This window comes from Bison bison, unplaced genomic scaffold (assembly GCF_000754665.1).
Source record: "Bison bison bison isolate TAMUID 2011002044 unplaced genomic scaffold, Bison_UMD1.0 scf7180017864224, whole genome shotgun sequence".
NCBI lineage: Eukaryota > Metazoa > Chordata > Mammalia > Artiodactyla > Bovidae > Bison > Bison bison.
Genome location: NW_011494796.1, coordinates 1,848,475 through 1,870,035, shown reverse-complemented (window position 1 = coordinate 1,870,035; position 21,561 = coordinate 1,848,475). Strand labels below are relative to the sequence as shown.

General features: G+C 40.9%; 1 protein-coding gene across 2 annotated transcripts in view; it reads left to right on the top strand.

The window, feature by feature from the left end:
* The window catches only part of GABRB3 (gamma-aminobutyric acid (GABA) A receptor, beta 3), a 91,310-nt gene that overhangs the window by 57,707 nt on the left and 12,042 nt on the right, over positions 1–21,561 (top strand). Inside the window, exons 4-5 of one of the 2 annotated variants that reach the window (XM_010845806.1) lie at positions 9,520–9,672; positions 15,948–16,192. In XM_010845806.1, coding sequence (XP_010844108.1) covers positions 9,520–9,672; positions 15,948–16,192 — 398 coding nt within the window. The remainder of the gene's footprint in view (positions 1–9,519; positions 9,673–15,947; positions 16,193–21,561) is intronic. The other variant, XM_010845808.1, reaches the window with a different exon arrangement.

Sequence of the window (21,561 nt, the reverse complement as noted above, 5' to 3'; positions counted from 1 at the left end):
GTGCTCGGCTTTCTTCACAGTCCAACTCTCACATCCATACATGACCACTGGAAAAACCATAGCCTTGACTAGATGGACCTTTGTTGACAAAGTAATGTCTCTGCTTTTGAATATGCTATCTAGGTTGGTCATAACTTTCCTTCCAAGGAGTAAGCATCCTTTAATTTCATGGCTGCAGTCACCATCTGCAGTGATTTTGGAGCCCAAAGAAATAAAGTCTGACACTGTTTCCACTGTTTCCCCATCTATTTCCCATGAAGTGATGGGACCAGATGCCATGATCTTTGTTTTCTGAATGTTGAGCTTTAAGCCCACTTTTTCACTTTCCTCTTTCACTTTCATCAAGAGGCTTTTGAGTTCCTCTTCACTTTCTGCCATGAGGGTGGTGTCATCTGCATATCTGAGGTTATTGATATTTCTCCCGGCAATCTTGATTCCAGCTTGTGCTTCTTCCAGCCCAGCGTTTCTCATGATGTACTCTGCATAGAAGTTAAAGAAGCAGGGTGACAGTATACAGCCTTGACGTACTCCTTTTCCTATTTGGAACCAGTCTGTTGTTCCATGTCCAGTTCTAACTGTTGCTTCCTGACCTGTATACAGGTTTCTCAAGAGGCAGGTCAGGTGGTCTGCTATTCCCATCTCTTTCAGAAGTTTCCACAGTTTATTGTGATCCACACAGTCAAAGGCTTTGGCATAGTCAATATAGCAGAAATAGATGTTTTTCTGGAACTCTCTTGCTTTTTCCATGATCCAGCAGATGTTGGCAACTTGATCTCTGGTTCCTCTGCCTTTTCTAAAACCAGCTTGAACATCTGGAAGTTCATGGTTCACGTATTGCTGAAGCCTGGCTTGGAGAATTTTGAGCATTACTTTACTAGCATGTGAGATGAGTGCAATTGAGCAGTAGTTTGAGCATTCTTTGGTATTGCCTTTCTTTGGGATTGGGATGAAAACGGACCTTTTCCAGTCCTGTGGCCACTGCTGAGTTTTCCAAATTTGCTGGCATATTGAATGCAGCACTTTCAAAGCCTCATCTTTCAGGATTTGAAATAGCTCAAGTGGAATTCCATCACCTCCACTAGCTTTGTTCGTAGTGATGGTTTCTAAGGCCCACTTGACTTCACATTCCAGGATGTCTGGCTCTAGGTGAGTGATCACACCATCGTGATTATCTGGGTCGAGAAGATCTTTTTTGTATAGTTCTGTGTATTCTTGGCACCTCTTCTTAATATCTTCTACTTCTGTTAGCTCCATACCATTTCTGTCCTCTATCTGTCTCTGTGGGTAACCATTAATCTAATTGCTGTTGCAGTAGGTTTGCCTATTCTGTATGTTTCGTATGAATGGAATCATACACCGTATGGTCCTTTGTTTCTGGCTTCTTTTACTCAGTATATTTTCAGGGTTCATTCATGTTGTGATGTGTATCAGTACTTCACTCCTTTTTGTTGCTTGAGCAATACAATGTATATTTGCTGGAACAATACAATATTCCATTGTATGAATATATCATGTTTGGTTTAATCGTACATAAAGTTGATGAATTTTGGGCTATTTGCACCTTTTGGCTATCAGGAATAAAGCTGCTATGAACATTCATGCACAGGTGTTTCTGTGCATGTAAGTTTTCATTTGCATTATGCATGTACTTAGAATCGCAATTGTTGGGTCATATGATAACTATGTTTAACTTTGTGAGGAACTTCCAAACTGTTTGTCAAAGTAGCCGTACCATTTAGGTTCCCTAGGCAATACGTGATAGTTCTAATTTATCCACATTCTCACCAATGCATATTATTGTCTGCCTTTATATATATATATATACACACACACATATATATGTATAATTTTATTAATTTACTTTTGGCTGTCCTGAGTCTTCCTTGCTGCACAGGATTTTCTCTACTTGTGCCAGGCAGGTAGAGTCAGCTTTCTAGGTGTGGTGCACACGCTTCTCACTGCTGTGCCTCCTCTAGTTGCAGAACACGGTCTCCAGGGTGCACAGGCTTCAGTAGCTGCAGCACAAGGGGCTCAGGAGCTGTGGCTCCTGTGGGTCTGAAGTGCAGGCTCAGTAGTTGCGGTGCACAGGCTTAGTTGCCTTGCAGCTTGTGGAATCTTCCTGGATCAGGGAACGAATCCATGTCTCCTGCATTGGAAGGTGGATTTTTTTTTTTTTTAAACCACTGAGCCACCAGGGAAGTCCTTATCTGTCTTTTTTATTGTAGTCATCCTAATAGTATGAAATGGTATCTCATTGTGATTCTGAGTTGCATTTCCCTAATGAGTAAGATATTGAGCATCTTTTATGTGCTCACTGGACACTGTTCTTATCTTCTTTGGAGGAATATCTATTCAAGTCCTTTGCCCATTTTAAATCGGGTTGTTTGTATTTTTTGTAAACCTTTATACAGTCTAAATACAAGTTCCTCATCAGATATATGATTTGCAAATATTTTCTCTCATTCTGTGGATTTTATTTTCATTTTCTCTTTAGTTTCTTCTGCAGAATAATAGTTTGTAATCAATGGAGTAAAATTTATCTATATTTTCCCTATTTCACTCATGATATCCGTGCCCTAATTTTATGCACAGGGAAACTAAGGATCTGAGAGGGCAACCAACTTCCTAAAGGAGTATCTCAAATAAACCCTGAGCTTGAACCTGGATCTCTCAGAGGCCCCTGCTCTTTGCTCCAGAGTCATAGGACAGCACATTCCAGCTTTGCTGTAGAGATCAGAAAGAGAATTATTGCCTGATTGAGACAGTCTTTGAAAAAGTCTGTTTTTCCTCTTTCTCTAGTTCCTATTTCCTATATCTACTTTCCTTTATGAAAGTTTTGAAAATATTTTAATTTAGGTGACTGGTAAAAGGGGGTGAGAAAATTTGAAACACCATTTTGAACTTTAGGTTGTATTATACAGTTAAAAAAAAAGGAGATAAATGAATGAGAGAGCATCATAAAGACGCCAAGAGCATCCCTGAGCTCCCAGGCAAAGCATCACGCAGCTTCCTAGGCAGTCCTGGGAGAACCTCCTTGGTGGCTGCCTTGGAAGGGGACAGGAATATGTAGGTAGGCCAACCCTACTGCAGTTGCCAGAATATGAGCTTGTGACTTTATAGATACATTTGAGTGGCTCTTACACTTGACAAAGGTGACATGATACTCTGCATCCACATTTTTATGAGTTCTTCAGCAATATTAATGCCTTAGAAAGTTCTGTTAATTTAGGCTGGACAAGAGATCCAGGGCCTTGTTTCTGGCACAGCTTTTAGTGCATCTGGGGAAAAAAGGTTGAGATCAGCATTTCAATAGATAGTCTTGCCAAGGAAGTCCTGAACTGGAACAATGCACTTGTGTTCAGGGACTCTACCTTTGATGGTTCAGCATCTACTTGGGAACGGAACCACATCTACATTGCCACACAGGCTCTAGGGCTTCTGTGCCTTTCTGTTGTAATTTATAAGCTTCTGTTGCTCTTTTGAAGGTTATATTTCAGTGCAACTGACTCACTACTTTCCCACTTGAAAATGATCAAGCCACTTGTTATGATCATTTGAGGAATTTTCTCCACAGATACAGGCTACATCAAGATATCTGTTGTATCAGTGTCAGGACCTTGTCCAACAGAGACGCTATGCATTCTTGAAGTTGCACACCAAATGGCAAAAGCCTTTGCCTAGGGAGGGGGTTCGGGACAGGGGGACACGTGTACACCCATGGCTGATTCATGTCAATGTATGGCAAAAACCACCACAATATTGTAAAGTAATTAGCCTCCAATTAAAATAAATAAATTAATTAAAACAACAAAAAAAGCCTTTGCCTAGAAGAATAGGTCTTGACATCTCTGAAGATTCTTGTGATTATTAACATTTTGAAGTCTCTATCTCAGAGCATCCTGAAAGGCTTTTCTTAATTTGACTGTGTTGGACCCTTTACCTCGAAGTTTCTTATCCTCTGCCTATGAAGACTCTTATTCAACCAGGAGTATCTCAGTTCAGATACTGTGAAACCTTTCCTAAATCTTGAGCTCTAGAATATCCAGTGTAGGCCTTACCTCTGGGTTACAGAGGCCAGTTCTGTATGGGTCTTTCTCTGACAGATTGGGAGCTAGTTGAGAGCATAGACCATCTTCTTATTCATCTTTATCGTTTCCTCCACTTAACATTCCCACCTGTGGGACTAGGAGATTGGGATTGAGTGATAGGATAGGTGGTGAATGCCTAAGAATTTTGTTAATTTGAAAGTGTATTTCATATTTAAGAAACAGAATGTAATTACTAAACAAATACATAAGAAAATGGTATATTTTCTTAATTCTATGTTCTGTGTTAAACAGTATCTTGGTGAATACATAATTTTGAGATCTGAGTAGTATTTCCTTCCTCAAGGCCACTAATGACCCTCCAAATATTTGACTATGTTGTTATATCATTGGCCTCCATGTTGCCCAGGGTAAGTATTCTCAAAAGCGTATCAATTGAACTTCTTTGCATGAATATCAGTATTTGCCTTGTAGGGGACAGTTTCTCTAAAGAAATTGTACTTTGGAAAATATTAAGAAAGTTGACTCCGAAAATGGAAAATGGGGAATATGAGAGATTACATTGTCATTCAAAAAATATTTGCTGCAATTCCCTGGAAGAGGGTGGAACTTTTCTACCTTGGTGACGTAAAGATTGACAATGAGACTTGCTCTGGAGAATGAAATGTGATAGGAAGTATGTGTGGCCCTTCTTCCACAGTGTCCCAGCTGCCTTCCAGATAGAGGAAGCTGAGTGACTATGGAGCACAAGAAAGAAAAAGCAAATAAATCTTTGTTGTAAAGTCACTGAGATTTAAGGGGTCTTTTGCTACTACAGCATAAGCCAGTCTGTCCTGATGGAATTGGATAACGTTCCAAGTAGAGTGGATATAGTGAGAAATATCTGAAGCATAAAGTAGCAAATGATTAGTAAAGGCATGAGATCACTATGAAATTGCAAATTAAGATCTGATATTGAAGGTACTTCAATATAAATGTTGAAGGTGGCCATAGGATTTCAAACCAAGATTTAATAAAATAACTGACTGTTTTGAGTATTAAACTTATTAAATAAATCAAGTATGCCTGTTCATTCTTTCAGCACACTGGTGCATTTGTTAATAACCAAAGATGTTTTAGACATTTAGCTAAGCATGACAGTATATGAAAACTGTCTCACAAACTCTGCCTGGGAGTTTATTCATCTTACTAAGGAAGATCTTATCTTGGTAAATGTTAATGATTATAATTTTAAAGAGGAAAGAAAATAGCTAAAGACAGTAATTACTTGCATTTGGGGGGAGAAAAGGATTTATGGGAGATGTGGCATTTGACCAAGGCCATGAAGTATGGTTAAGGAAAGACATTTCTTAAGGGGAGAGCAAGGGGTAAAAATCAGCAGAGGTAAGAAATGTGTACAATTATTTTGAGGCAATAAGGGTAACTTCTTGGCTAGAAAATGTTATGCTTAATACAGAGGCATGGTATAAAATAAAACTAATGTGAACTTGGGAAAACATTTTGGAGAAACTAAAATTCCCAGGTGACTATTTTGACCTTTATGGGAAGCAGCATAAGATGCTGAACATGTGATCACTCTGCTTTTGAGACATATGGAGAGCACTTGGTGCCAGGGCCCAGGCAAGGCTCTGACCTGGCTCATCATATCTGTAGCCACATAGACATGGAATGTATTATAAAACAACAGAGTATATCAGATCTGTAGAGGAAGCTTTATTTCACAAATGGTGTGGAAAACTTGGTTAGTTGTTTGTGGAACAGAAACCAATGTGCATGTTCACTTCATATCAAACCCTGAAATAATCACTAACCCTCACAATAGGGTTGTGGTCAGTTGGGAACTTATCTAAACTTTTAAAACAGGATTTAAAAATTACAGGGAAAAAAACAAACTGGATAGACTCAACTATGTATAGAAATTTATGTTTTTATATGTCCCTCACCCTACCCTATTACAAGTTTTTAAATAACTGGGAAAATGCTTGTAGAGTATAAGCAAAGATTAGTATCAAAAGAACTTGAATGAATAGCTAAAAACAGAGGAACAAAAAATGAGAAAGATGAATGAATGGTATAATTAGATTATTTATAAGGTTAAATAGTTAATAGTTATAAGGATAAACTGGAAAAGGTCAGTTTCCATTTCAATCCCAAAGAAAAGCAATGTCAAAGAATGTTCAGACTACCACACAATTGCACTCATCTCACATGCTAGCAAAGTAATGCTCAAAATTCTCCAAGTCAGGCTTCAACAGTATGTGAACCAAGAAATTCCAGATGTTCAAGGTGGATTTAGAAAACGCAGAGAAACCAGAGATCAAATTGCCAACATCCACTGGATCATTGAAAAAGCAAGAGAGTTCCAGAAAAACATCTACTTCTGCTTTACTGATTACCCAAAAAGCCTTTGACCATGTGGATCACAACAAACTGGAATTCTTAAAGAGATGGGAATACCAGACCACCTGACCTGCCTCCTGAGAAATCTCTATGCAGGTCAAGAAGCAACAGTTAGAACTGAACATGGGACAACAGACTGGTTCTAACTGGGAAAGGAGTATATCGAGGCTTTATACTGTCATCCTGCTTATTTAACTTATATGCAGCGTACATCATGCAAACTGCCAGTCTGGATGAAGCATAAGCTGGAATCAAGATTGCCAGGAGAAATATCAATAACCTCAAATATGCAGATGACACCACCCTTATGGCAGAAAGTGAAGAAGAACTAAAGAGCCTCTTGATGAAAATGAAAGAGGAGAGTGAAAAAGCTGGCTTAAAACTCAGCATTCAGAAAACTGAGGTCATGGCATCCAGTCCCATCTCTTTGTGACAAATAGATGGGGAAACAATGGAAACAGTGAGAGACTTTACTCTTTGAGGCTCCAAAATCAGTGCAGAAGGTGACTGCAGCCATGAAATTAAAAGACGCTTGCTCCTTGGAAGGTTTGACCGACCCGGACAGCATATTGAAAAGCAGACATTTCTTTGCCGACAAAGGTCCATCTAGTCAAAGCTATGGTTTTTCCAGTAGTCATGTATGGATGTGAGAGTTGGATCATAAAAGAAAGCTGAGCAGTGAAGAATTGATGCTTCTTAACCATGGTGTTGGAGAAGACTGTTTAGAATCCCTTGGATTGCAAGGAGATCCAACCAGTCCATCCTAAAGAAAATCAGTCCTGAATGTTCATTGGAAGGACTGATGCTGAAGCTGAAGCTCCAATACTTTGGCCACCTGATGCAAAGAACTTACTCATTGGAAAAGACCCTGATGCTAGGAAAATTGAAGGCAGGAGGAGATGGGGATGACAGAAGCTGAGATGGTTGGATGGCATCACTGATTCAATGAACATGAGTTTGAGCAAGCTCCAGGAGTTGGTGATGGACAGAGAAACCTGGTGTGCTACAGCCACACAAAGGGGTCGCAAAGAGTTGAACATGACTGAGTGACTGAACTGAAAAGGTTAAAATCTGGGGGGAAAAAGCATTAAGAAGTAATCAATTAAAAAAAGTGATTTGACAAATTTTTCCCAAGGAAATTAGCAAAAGTAATTTTTAAAATATTATGTAATATTGTTAAGGGGCTTCCCTAGTGGCTCACCAGTTAAGAATTCCCCTGCCAATGCAGGAGACATGGGTTCAATCCCTGAATTGGGAAGGTCCTCTGGAGAAGAAAATGGCAACCCACTGAAATTCTCTTGCTTGGGAAATCCCATAGACAGAAGGGCCTGGTGGTTACCATCCATGGGGTCACAAAGAGTCAGACATGACTTAGTGACTAAACAACATGTAATACTGTTGTTTACAAAATGAGACAGGCACTTCTATAAAGTACTCATATTGACATGTTCACTGGTATGGTTCTTTTGCAAAGTAATTTGGGACTATGTATCAAAAGCCTCCAACATTGGCCTAATAATTCCTTTTTTGACACATTCATTCTAAGGAAATAATTTTAAGCATAATGAAAGGACTCAACTCAAAGGTATTCCTAAGAATATTACTTAAAGTTTTGCAACAATGGCAACACCCTAAATTTATCACATTCAGGAAAATGTATTTATATACTATAGAATATATGTGTATACATTTGATGGAAAATCAGGAAAAATTCAAAATTGTATATGTAAGTAGTTTGTAATAAGGATGAATATGTTTATGTTATAGTGATAATACAATATATGCATTTGATCAGAGTTATATAAAAGAAACTAGGCAAACACACAAGCACACAAGAGATTGGAGAAAATTTTCAGATTGTCAGCTTTTAAATGCTGTGTGTATTAGGCTATTTCTTTTCTCCTTTATATAATTTTGACTGAAAATGTGATTAATGCTAAAGTAGAAGCCTGGAAATTAAAGTCTTTCATTTACTACATAGAAGAAATAGTCATATGAGTGAACCAGACTGGAAAAGGGATAGACTGTAGTGACAAAACCAGAAAGGGATGTGAAGTAAAGTCAGGAAAATGCCTGTATTTGGAGGCAGGAGGGGAACATGAGCCTGTCAGGCTTGGAGTAGGATGAAGACAAGAAATGCGAGGTCTCCTGAAACTTTGGGTGGATGAATCTCAGAAAGAGAGCACCACCCATCATTGAAGGCAGGAGGAGAAGAGGCAAGGAATCTGATGAGAAGGCTGGCCTTCCAGCAGTCTCAGTTGAGTCCAGAAAATTAAGAGCTGGGCGATTTGAAACTGGTAAAGTATATTGTTGAAATGGTCAGGAAGAAATGGAGGTTACATGTGCCTGCTCCCCAACGAAAAACCAAAATCAAACAGTAAAGGTAAATAAATATACAGGTGGCATAGCAGTGGGCTGTTTTCTCACTCTGCACTGGCAGTGGTGGTGGGGTTCACGACTGTCTAAGTGGAATGTACACATTAGGAGGTTAACACTGGGATTCAAATACAGGAAAGCAGACCGGATGCTTCTTCTCAGCCCTCTTTGATTCCTTTCCTGTAGTTGGAGCAGAGCATCTCAGAGCACGCTGCTACCCTCTGTTCCTCTCATGCTCTTGAAGAGGGGGTGCCTGAGCTGTTCCAGGGGGTCCAGGGTCAGTGCCTCAGACATCTGCACTGTTGCTCTAGATGGGCTGACGGAGGAGGACTGATAGAAACCATTTTGCTCAGTAAAGCCTTGAGCCAAATCTTCCCTATTTACAGTCGAGGAGAAGGAGATTATTAGTTGAAAAATAAATAAGATAGTTGTCACTATTCCAAGAGTTTTCTCAGGGACAGTTTCCAGCTGAGTATATGAGAGAAGAGTAGCCTCATCATGACCTCATACGTAGACTGAAAATCATTCATCTCCCAAGTTCTCAATGGAACTTAGGTGGTGGAGGCAGGTTGCATGGTTGTGGACCACCCCTCCATTCTGGGCTTTTCAAATGCATGCTGTTGACCCATGGAAATCAAAGCAAACTCTTTGTCTGCTGTGTCTGATCTCCAGTGTAATCCCTGTCTGTTTACCGTAGGTGCCTACCCTCGGCTCTCACTGAGCTTTCGGTTGAAGAGAAACATTGGATACTTCATTCTCCAGACCTACATGCCCTCTATCCTAATTACAATTCTCTCATGGGTGTCCTTCTGGATCAATTATGATGCATCTGCGGCTAGAGTTGCCCTTGGTATGTGCTATTTTTAAATGATACCTAAAATATAAAGTCACCATATCATTACAATATGAAGGGAGTTCAAAGACAATAGTTCAACTACAATTTTTGACATCATGACACCAGTCTTGCCCATATAGTCACTTTTTATCTTGAAATACTAATTTCATGCATGATTCCCTTGATGTGTTAATTTAATTATAAGGCTCAAATGTGAATTTTCATGCCCATGAAAGGGAAAATATGCTTGCCGAATATTTGCATAATAAAACTGTTTTTGACACTAATTTTAAAGCAAGGATTAACATCTCCTGTTCAAAATCAGTCTATGGCTCAGAAAGGAAACTTGATTAATTGCACATTCTTTTTTAAGTCAGAAAAATAGCCAAATGTTATACCATATCATTGGAATTACACAAATGAATGAGCATTAAAATGTGATACTAAATTCTAAGTTGTTCTCAAGAGCTTTAGTGATCTCTTCTGGCCACTGGTCTCTTGACAATTGGATTATTAGCTGATGTACAGTATATATTATGTGTTCCAGTATGATTTCTAATATTTTTTTCAACATTAAGGGAAGGCTTATATTTTCAGAAACATTATTTTCTACTGAACTAATTATCATGAGACTTCATGAACTAAGTTTCATTTAAATACATTTTAGGTAAGAACAAAGCTGAAGAGCAATTGTCCAATTTATCCCATAATATGGGTAGGGTTGAGTTTAATTCCTAGGAGTAAAGTAATTAATAATACCTTTCAAAATTTCTAGGAAAGAATTAATTCTGCTTGTAAGCCTGCAGAAAAGCATAAGTATTCAGGGATCTGGTTGTCCCTCTTTCTTACTTTTTCTTTTTACTGTCTCTTCCCAGAAATTTAAGTTTCTTAGTATCTTGCTTCCAAGAGAATGTGTGTACATGTGCATAAGTGGATATCTGGCTTAGACCCACAGACAAGTGACTCACACTGATTCAAGATTAGATTTTTTTTCTCATGAAATAACATGTAACAGCGGCTTAAGAAACTTAGGTAACTATTTCTAAAGTGTTAGCTGAATGTAAAGACACTTAGAGAATAAAGTATCAAAAAATTAAAAGTTTTGTAGTAACTGTTAATCTATTTCTGATGGGTTTGGTATGGAGTCCCTGGTGGCTCAGCAGTAAAGAATCAGCCTACAATGCAGGAAACGCAGGTTCAATCCCTGGGTTGGGAAGATCCCCTGGAGAAGGGAATGGCTATCCACTGCAATATTCTTGCCAAGAAAAATCCCATGGACAGAGTAGCCTGGCAGGCTACAGTCCGTGGGGTCACAAAGAATCAGACATGACTGAGAATGTGCACGCACATTGGTAAGGGAAAAGTCTCTTGAAAATATCTTCAGGATTCTTTTACTGCCTGCAGAGGTTACCCTGTAACGTCAATCCTTTCTGTGAAAGGCAAAGTCACTCAGTCATGTCCTTTCTGTAGCTTTTGCCGTTTCCACTAATGTTTCTAGATTGCTCTTTGTTAAGCTAATTTCTCTTATCACCTGAAGAATTTACAGCTAAAGTGAATTTGCAGGGGCAGATCCAAATTTGGGGAGCTGTTAGCTTATTAAACTTCAGAAGTTCTCTTTAAGAAAAGAATATAAAATATACAAATACAGAGTTCCCAGAACCCCTCCCAAGGCTGTAAGAAGCCTGTGCTAGAGAAGCTGCGGCTTCCTGAGCTTCCAGGGAATCTGCCTCAGAAAATCTGTCATTTTTTGAGAAAATCAGAGAGATATGAGTACCAAAGAACCAGAACTATCAGACATCATCAGAAGTGAGGTGTACTGAAAATGTAAATTCCTCAATTTTCTATATGTATGTATGTTAGTTGTTGCAGTTGTGTCCGACTTTTTGTGACCCCCTGGACTGTAGCCCTCCAGGGTCCTCTGTCCATGAGATTCTCCGGACAAGAATACTGGAATAGGTTGCCATGTCATAATCCAGAGGATCTTCCCCACCCAGGGATCGAACCTGAGTCTCTTACGTCTCCTGCATTGGCAGGCGGGTTCTTTACCACTAGCGCCACCTGGGAAGCCCTCTCAATTTTCCAGATGATACAAATTTTGTAGCTCCTAAATGGTAAATATCATCTTCCACAACATTAAATAAATAGTCTACCTGGAGCGGGTTAGAGTGGACATAGCCTTATTACAGTGTATGAAAGTAGACTCCACTTTTTCTTGACAACCCAGCATTGTTGCTATAAACCTCAGTCATGCTTCTGTGGGTTTGGGGGACAGAGGAGTGGTCTGCCCAGACTTACTAAGGCACATTACCACTGGAGATGTGCTGGGTCCTGGTGAATATCAGAAGTCCGGGAGCCAGGCATGAAAGGCAGATTGAAGGCATTTGTTAGTGTCAGGTGGACTTGAGTTTAGAGATCCCGAAGGCAACTGTGGTCTCCAGGCTTCAGTGTCTGGCCCAGCATACATCTGGCAGGTCCAGCTCTGAGCATGGGACTCCCTCTGTCCCATGGCCTCTCCTTCTGTCCCAGCTCCTGCATGAGACACAGTCTTTGAGCCTGGGTCTCCAGGACGTGGACAGTGACAGCACAGTAACTCCATTTGGCTAAGGAAATGTGTGTCATCAGCTTATGAACTCTGAATAACACCAAGAACAGTAATCATGCTGCAACTTACCAAATACTCAGGTGCCAAGTTCTGTGCAAGCCTGTGAAAATGGTTACCTGACCTATGATACAGAAGATACACAGCCCAATGGGCAGTGTCCCCATTTTACAAAGAAGGGCATGAAGTACAGAAAAGCTACACAACTGGTGCAACATCATATAATATTGAGTGTCCCAAGAAAGATTTTAAACCAGTTGGTCTGACTCCAAAGCTTTTAACCACTACAGGTGATTTCTACGGTGTCAATAGACAGTGTACAGAAGAGTTCTTTGGTCTGTTTCATTGTATAAATAATGGATGTTTTTAAAAGCTCAGCAAGAATTATTTTTAATCATTCTTATTGAGGGATCTCTCAAAACCTTTAAGATGGTAATGTGTTCAGTGCCTCTTGGAGAGGATAGGACCATGGTTTGGGGGCTTTTATTGGGGAACAACACAACCCCGCCCACTCCACATGTCCTGTCATATACTACATCCTTTGAAATGCTCAGAGTGCTGTTTGCCTTCATCCTGAATGGCTGCATGGTGGTGAGTGCTCCCTGCTTCTAAATGAGGTGCAGGTCTGCATGGAGCGATGCTCGGTGAAGACCTCCTTGACACACCCCTCTGGCTCAGGGCACTATTGAATCTGGAGTCGTCAGGGACTGTCTCTCTACTTGAACGGAAATGCTGATTCTTCACCCACCTGTGCTGCACAGATGTTCTTGTGCTTTAGGATCTTATGCCTCTGCTGCTGAGTGCTGACACCCACATCTATTAAACTGTTAGTGCTAGAAGCCACCAGACTACAAAGCTGGGAGTTGTAATTACATGGTCTTCCTCAAAACTATTGGTCTTTCTGGAAATGAAAATTTATATTGAAATAATTTAGGCCACATGATTTGGGTCACAAAGGAGAAAAATGACGTATCTTTAGATCAAATGATATAAATTACATTTTTATTTCATTATCATCTTTATAAATGCAGTTTTCAAATATATTTTATTGACATACTATTAATGAGAAATAGTTTGAGACTAATAATTAACAAGACTTAACATCTCGGTAAATGTATGAAGAACAGAAAAAGCACCACTCGGCCATCTCCCATTCTGCCATTGGACGGAATTCAGAGAGTGGAAGTTCAGGGTGAGGCTGCCAGGAATTGGGTCTCCCGCCAAGAAACTGGAGGCTACCACAAAATGTATTTTTCTGTGATGCTGATAATGATAGCATTTGCTGTTGTGAGTGTTAACAACACCAGTTACTGGTAGTCTCACCATGGCGTTTACATTTCACAGCAGCTTTAGACCACAGTTGTGGGCCCATCAAGCTCACTCAAGTCCTACCGCTGGGACATGGTAGAGCTGGGCTGAAAGCCCAGGTCCACGTGGTTCTACTGCTCAGGCCGTGAACCACAGTTACCTTGATGGGAAGGAAAACAGTACAAGGAATTAGAGACTGAGTGGCCTTTCAGTCTAAGAGGTCATGTGAGCCCAAAGTGGAAAGCCAAGGAACACTCACCATGAAACCTTACTCTTGAGGGGTCCTGGAGCCAGAGCTGAGGGCCTTGCCCCCTTTCAGCTTTGCCAGGCTGAGGGCTCTTGACATGTGCTGGCCCTCCCTGTGCTCTGTTCCTTTAGCCCATTTTCTGGGGATATCTACTGAGGCCTGTGTTGATACATGTCCACTCAGAGCAGTCATCTGGAGCCAAAGCAATGACTAAAGCAGAGCACTTTCCAAAGTCCATTTGGAAGGAAAAAATAAGTTATGGCAGCAGCATTACAAAATTTTGAATAGTGAGAACACCTGATTTTGTGGCATCCACATGGGGTTTTGCACTTCTTTGTAAACTGTAATTATACCATTGCCATTTTCAAATTTTAAAAGTCCCCAGGTGCACATGAATTTCATGTTAGAGAAGTCTTAAAATATTCTGACATCTTTGATTTCCACAGATTCGTTGACAGCCCTGGTTTATAGTCAGACATGAAAATAGGTCCTCTGCTCCTTCTTTCCCTCGTCTCCTCCTACCGGCAACTCAGCACATGTGGACAGAAGTCTGGGCTCACTTCTCCAGGAGGTCCCAAGCGAGGGGAGCCCTGGACTCTGCTGCTCCTCCAAGGATGGGATGGGAATCTGGAGGGCATCAGATTAAGATACTTAAAAAACCTAGCCCCTCACTCCGAAAGTTGAGTGGGGCTCCAGGGGGTTCAGAGATGAGGTCTGGAGAGCCCATGTGTCCGGCCTCTCAGGCTTACCCCACCTGCCGGCCTGGGGAACATCACTGGTTTTCTGGGTGACTGCAGCTGAAGGACCATGGCTGAAGTTCTCACCTGGAAGAGTCCTCACATAGCCACGGCCCTCTTTTGGGTCCCAGAAGACACAGGAGTAGTCACATGCTGTAGCATCAGTCTCGTGGATAGAAAAGAGCTGGCTCTTTGGAACTGCCTTGCTTTTTTGAGACTTCTTAATATTTCAAAAGTTACTATCTCAGAGAGAGCAAGTCAGCAGCAGGAAGGCCCGCCACTGAGAAGTGAGTGGTGCAGTTCCTTCCCTCATATGTGGCTTCACTCAGCTCAGTGAACTCTGGTCCTGTCAGGGGCCAATGAGTCTCCTGCTCTCTGTGGCTTCAGATCATCCTGTATGGAATCTTTGTACACTAAGAACATGCCCATTGCTATGGGGGAATTACAAAATATGGTCCTTACATGTTTTTAGAGACTAAACATAGTTCCCTTAGGGGGAAAATGACATTATTCACCTAACATTATTCATACTAACTAAAGAATTCAAAACAATGACATTAAAAAAAACGAGAGAACAGATCACTTGCCCCAGAGCTTGGTAAGATGCTATATTTTGAATAAAATCATCAGCCTTTGCCTGAAACCACCATGTCCTGAGGCAGCTTTGTAACCTTGTTCTTAGCTGAGGGGGGAAGTTGCTCTGTGAAGTAATCTGTTCTCCAGAACTTCACTCAAACATTCCCTGTCTTTGCACTCAGGGCTGGATCCTGTCCTTAGTAGCTTTAAGTCATTGCCTCCTTCCCCTTGTGGAGAAAGAAATGGCAACCCACTCCAGTATTCTTGCCTGGAGAATCCCATGGACGGAGGAGCGTAGCAAGCTACAGTCCATGGGGTCTCAAAGAGTCGGACACAACTGAGTGACTTCACTTTCACTTTCACTTCCTTACCCTTGCTCTAAGGCTGTATGGTAAGAATTGTTTTCTTCTGTAGTGGCCACAGATAACCATCTTAGATTCTCCACAGATTCATTCTTCTTCCTGGAAGCTTCTCATCCAGACACTTAGTGTTTTATGATAAATTCTGGGTTTGTTTTCGTTTCTTCCAGCTTTCATGCAGGGCAACCTCTGCTTTGCCCCCACACCTCTCCATCCACCTGTGGGTCAGGTGGGATGGGAGATGCCTCCCAACTGGGGTGGGGAAGAGGTGTCAGCTCCCTAGCCTGAGGAGTGACCTGCTGCCCAAACCATGTTTTGTATTCTATTGCATTTAGATCACCCAATAGTTTTCAATCGCTTGTTTCCAACTACTTAAAGCTGTTTGAGAAAGTAAAGCAGGAAAGTGAGGAGTGAGGAGCTAAGCAGCAGAACAGCGGCCTCTCACGCTCCTGTTTCTCTTTCAGGGATTACCACCGTGCTGACCATGACAACCATCAACACGCACCTTCGGGAGACGTTGCCCAAAATCCCCTACGTCAAAGCCATTGACATGTACCTCATGGGCTGCTTTGTCTTTGTGTTTCTGGCCCTACTGGAGTATGCCTTTGTCAACTACATTTTCTTTGGAAGAGGCCCTCAAAGGCAGAAGAAGCTTGCAGAAAAGAACGCCAAGGCGAAGAATGACCGCTCGAAGGGTGACAGCAACCGGGTAGGCCACCCTGCCCCACCCCATCCCCCACAGCCCCTGCCTTTCCCAGACTCCCAGCCCTGCAGCATCATGGCCTTTCAGTAGGAGTGATGTGGGCTTGTTGACCGTAGCCTAAAATGTGGCCTCTGCAAGTCACTGAGTTTTATTGAAAAGCAAAGTTGGTGCAAAAGTTGGAGAAGCCAAAAACTTACCAGTTTCCAAATATGAAAAGAAAACGAAAGATATCAGAATGAATGAAATTCTGGCATGTGGGGCCCAAACTTGACAGGCAAAAACATTTTCCAGAATGTTCCAATTTTCCTTCAGTGGTCAAATTACAGATGTGATAGCCAGCATGGCACTGTTTTTCACATGGCATGGACAGTGCTCTCTCTCATCTGCCCTGGTTCAAGGTCTCTAGTGAGGGCAGGAGCTGTGTGCTGTCCCAGGGCTCTCATGGATCTACCCTGGCCAGGCCCTGCTGGCTATGTTCTGCAGAATGCCAGGCAGGCAGCCATAGGCAACAGTGGCCAAGCTGGGAGCTGCTCTAGACCCATGGGCTCTGAACCCGGAAGTTCAGTTTAGTTGCTCAGTAATGTCCAACTCTTTGTGACCCCGTGGACTGCAGCATGACAGACTTCCTGTCCATCACCAACACCCAGAGCTTGCTAAACCTCATGTCCATTGAGTCAGTGATGCCATCCATCATCTCACCATCTATCATCCCCTTCTCCACCTACCTTCAATCCCTCCCAGCATCAGGGTCTTTTCCAGTGAGTCAGCTCTTCTCATCAGGTTGGCCAAAGTGTTCAAGTTTCAACATCAGTCCTTCTAATGAATATCAGCACTGATTTCCATTAGGATAGACTGGTTGGATCTCCTTGCAGTCCAAGGGACTCTTAAGAGTCTTCTCCACCACTGCAGTTCAAAAGCATCAATTCTTTGGTGCTCAGCCTTCCTTATAGTCCAATTTTCACATCCATACATGACTACTGGAAAAAACATAGCTTTGACTAGATGGACTTTTGTCAGCAAAGTAATGTCTCTGCTTTTTAATATTCTGTCTAGGTTGGTCATAGCTTTTCTTCCAAGGAGCAAGCATCTTTTAATGTCATGGCTGCAGTCACAATCCACAGTGATTTAGGAGCCCCCAAAAATAAAATCTCTCACTGTTTCCATTGTTTCCCCGTCTGTTTGCCATAAGTGATGGGACCAGATGCCGTGATCTTAGTTTTCTGAATGTTGAGTTTTAAGCCAGCTTTTTCACTCTTCTCTATCACTTTCATCATAAGGCTCTTTAGTTCTCTGCTTTCTGCCATATAAGGGTGGTGTCATCTGCATATCTAAAGGTATTGATATTTCTCCCAGCAGTTTTGATTCCAGCTTATGCTTCATCCAGCCCAGCATTTCACGTGATGTACTCTGCATATAAGTTAAATAAGCAGGGTTACAATCTACAGCCTTGACATACTCTTTTCCCAATTTTGAATCAGTCTGTTGTTCCATGTCCAGTTCTAACTGTTGCTTCTTGACCTGCCTAAAGATTTCTCAGGAGGCAGGAAAGGTGGTCTGGTATTCCCCTCTCTTGAAGGATTTTCCATAGTTTGTTGTGATCCACTGTGTGGATCACAGTGGCCTTAGCATAGTCAGTAAAGCAGAAATAGATGTTTTTCTGGAACTCTCTTGCTTTTCAATGATCCATCAGAGGTTAGCATTTTGATCTCTGGTTCCTCTGCCTTTTCTAAATCCAGCTTGAACATCTGTAAGTTCTCCATTCATGTACTATTGAAAGCCTAGCTTGGAGAATTTTGAGCATTACTTTACTAGCGTGTGAGATGAGTGCAATTGTGCAGTAGTTTGAGCATTCTTTGACATTTCCTTTCTTTGGGATTGGAATGAAAACTGACCTTTTTCAGCCCTGTGGCCACTGCTGAGTTTTCTAAATTTGCTGGCATATTGAGTGTAGCACTTTCACAGCATCATCTTTTAGGATTTGAAATAGCTCAACTTGAATTCTATCACCTCCACTAGCTTTGTTCGTAGTGATGCTTCCTAAGGCCCACTTGACTTCGCATTCCATGATGTCTGGCTCTAGGTGAGTGATCACACCATCATGATTATCTGGGTCTTGAAGATATTTTTTGTACAGTTCTTCTGTGTATTCTTGGCACCTCTTCTTAATATCTTCTGCTTCTGTTACATCCATACCATTTCTGTTCTTTACTGTGCCCATATTTGCATGAAATGTTCCCTTGGTATCTCTAATTTTCTTGAAGAGATCTCTAGCCTTTCCCATTCTAACATTTTCCTCTATTTCTTTGCACTGATCACTGAGGAAGGCTTTCTTATCTCTCCTTGCTATTCTTTGGAACTGTGCATTCAAATGGGTGTATTTTTCCTTTTCTCCTTTGCCTTTCACTTCATTTCTTTTCTCAGCTATTTGTAAGGCCTTCTCAGACAGCCATTTTGCCTTTTTGCATTTCTTTTTCTTGGTAATTGTCTTGATCACTGTACAATGTCACGAACTTCCATCCATAGTTCTTCAGGCACTCTGTCTGTCGTATCTAATCCTGAATCTGTTTGTCACTTCCACTGTGTGATCATAAGGGACACGGTTTAGGTCACACCTGGATGGTCTAGTGGTCTGAATGCAGAAAAAGGGCACCAAGCAGTTTCTTCCACAAGCCGCCTCATCTCACTCATATATTTCCAATTACAAACTTTGCAATTAGATGTCATTTCCATTTATTAATAAAAACCATATGTCCTTGCAATTATAAACACTGTTTTAGTGAAAGCACACTGTTGTCTCTGTATAAAATTTTGTCTTTATCTTTTACCTGTTGCATCACTTCAAGTCTTGAAAAATGCACCTCCACCGATGGACATATTGGGCTTGTTCCTATATTTCTTTACTTTTAAATGCTTCTTATTAAATTCACTTATTCTCAGGTTTATGAGGTTTCCTTGTTCTTTCTGATGCTCTGAGTGCGTCACTGACCCAAACCTCTCGCAGGGGTGTGGCAGCTCCCTGGAGGAGTGTGGTGCCCGTGGCCTTCCAGTGGTCAGAATAGGTCCCTGGGTGTTCATGAATGAGTGAAGGCGGTTAAATGACTGTAAATGGCTCCTGTCCTTTCAGTGGCACATAAAGTTGGTCGAAGGAACCAGGATTTGTGAATAAAATCAGGGTTTCGCAGGCAGCATGCCCTTGAATCTCTTACTGGAATGTGTACTTAGCGCCATGCTGGTGTGTTTCCAAATTAGTCCACATCCTCCTGTGCACACACAGTGTGCTTTGGTCACACCGTTTCCAAGGAAACAAGAATTCATCGCTTTATTATTGTTTCCATTACACAGACACACAGATACATACAATGCTGTTTTTCCAAATTCCCTCATAATTTAAACAGGCTTAGATTTCTTCTAAATGATGCCCTTTACAAAGGTTAAATTGTTGTGCTACAGAAATATCTTTTTGAGTGAAGCTTAAATTTTAAAACAGAAACAAAACCCCCCAAATCTTTAAATCCACAGTCAAAATTAAGCAGAATGTAGAACTAATATATTATAAATCAGATGCAGAAGAAAATTCATGAGTCCATTTTTATTGTTTGTTTTCCTGAAAACTTGTTTCAATTTCTCAAGTTTTCTTAGAGCCTTTATATGTTCATATTTTTTTTAAATCTGTAATTATAGATATCAGTTCTTACAGTTTAAAATCAGCATACAAATGCATGTTTTAAATGCATATTTGATACTGTTAAAGGTAAACATTAAAAATTTTGCTGACTAGATGGCCAGCCTGAAAACGTGTTCAATACTGCTAATTATTAGAGAAACACAGATAAAAAATACAATGAGGTATCACCTTATACCAGTCAGGATGGCCATCATTAAAAAAAAAAAAACTATAAACAGTAAATGCTGGAGAGGGTGCGAAGAAAAGGGAACCCTCCTACACTCTTGGCGGGAATGTAAATTGGTACAGCCCCTGTGGCAAACAGTATAAAGGTTTGTTAAGAAACCAGAAATAGAGTTGCCATGTGATCCTGCAATCCCACACCTGGGCATATATCCAGAATAGATGAAAACTCTAATTTGCAAAGATACATGCACCCAAGTGTTCATAGCAGCACTGTTCACAATAGCCAAGACATGGAAGCAACCTAAATATCCATTGACAGATTAATGGATAAAGATGATGGGAGATATACATATATACATATACATACATGCAGTGGAATATTACTCAGCCATAAAAAGAAGGAAATAATGTCATATGCGGCAACTGAACGAATCAGGAGAGTATTACACTAAGTGAAGTAAATCAGACAAAGACAAATATCATGGGATACCGCTTATATGTGGAATCTTTAAAAAATGATAAAATTATCTTATTTCCAGAAATAAACTCACAGACATAGAAAATAAACTTATGGGTCCCAAAGGGGAAAAAGAGGGGAGGGATAAATTGGGAATTTGGGATTAACATACATACACTGATATATATATTCCAGGCAAGAGTACTGGAGTGGGTTGTCATTGCCTTCTCCATATATATATATAGAGATATACATCTATATATATATATATAATAGATAAACAACCAGGACCCTATATAGCACAGGGAACTATATTCAGTATCTTATAATAATGTATAATGGAAAAGAGTATATTTATTGAATATATGTGTGTGTGTGTGTGTGTGTGTGTAAAGAGTGACAGAGAACTTAATCACTTTGTTATGTACCTGAAACATTATAAATCAACTATACTTATAAAATGTTGCTGACCACACCTAAGAATTTAGTGATATTTTTAAAGTAGAAATGCATCTCCCCAAATTTCATATCACATGATCTGAATGAATGAAAAGAAAGTGAGTAAAGAATCACAAATTTCAGGCAAAACAGAAATGGAGCTATGTACAGGCCAACAGCTTCAAGATCAGATCAGATCAGATCAGTCGCTCAGTCGTGTCCGACTCTTTGCGACCCCATGAATCGCAGCACACCAGGACTCCCTGTCCATCACCAACTCCCGGAGTTCACTCACACTCACGTCCAATGAGTCAGTGATGCCATCCAGCCATCTCATCCTCTGTCGTCCCCTTCTCCTCCTGCCTGCAATCCCTCCCAGCATCAGAGTCTTTTCCAATGAGTCAACTCTTCGCATGAGGTGGCCAAACTACTTGAGTTTCAGCTTTAGCATCATTCCTTCCAAAGAAATCCCAGGGCTGATCTCCTTGAGAATGGACTGGTTGGATCTCCTTGCAGTCCAAGGGACTCTCAAGAGTCTTCTCCAACACCATAGTTCTAAAGCATCAATTCTTCGGTGCTCAGCTTTCTTCACAGTCCAACTCTCACATCCATACATGACCACTGGAAAAA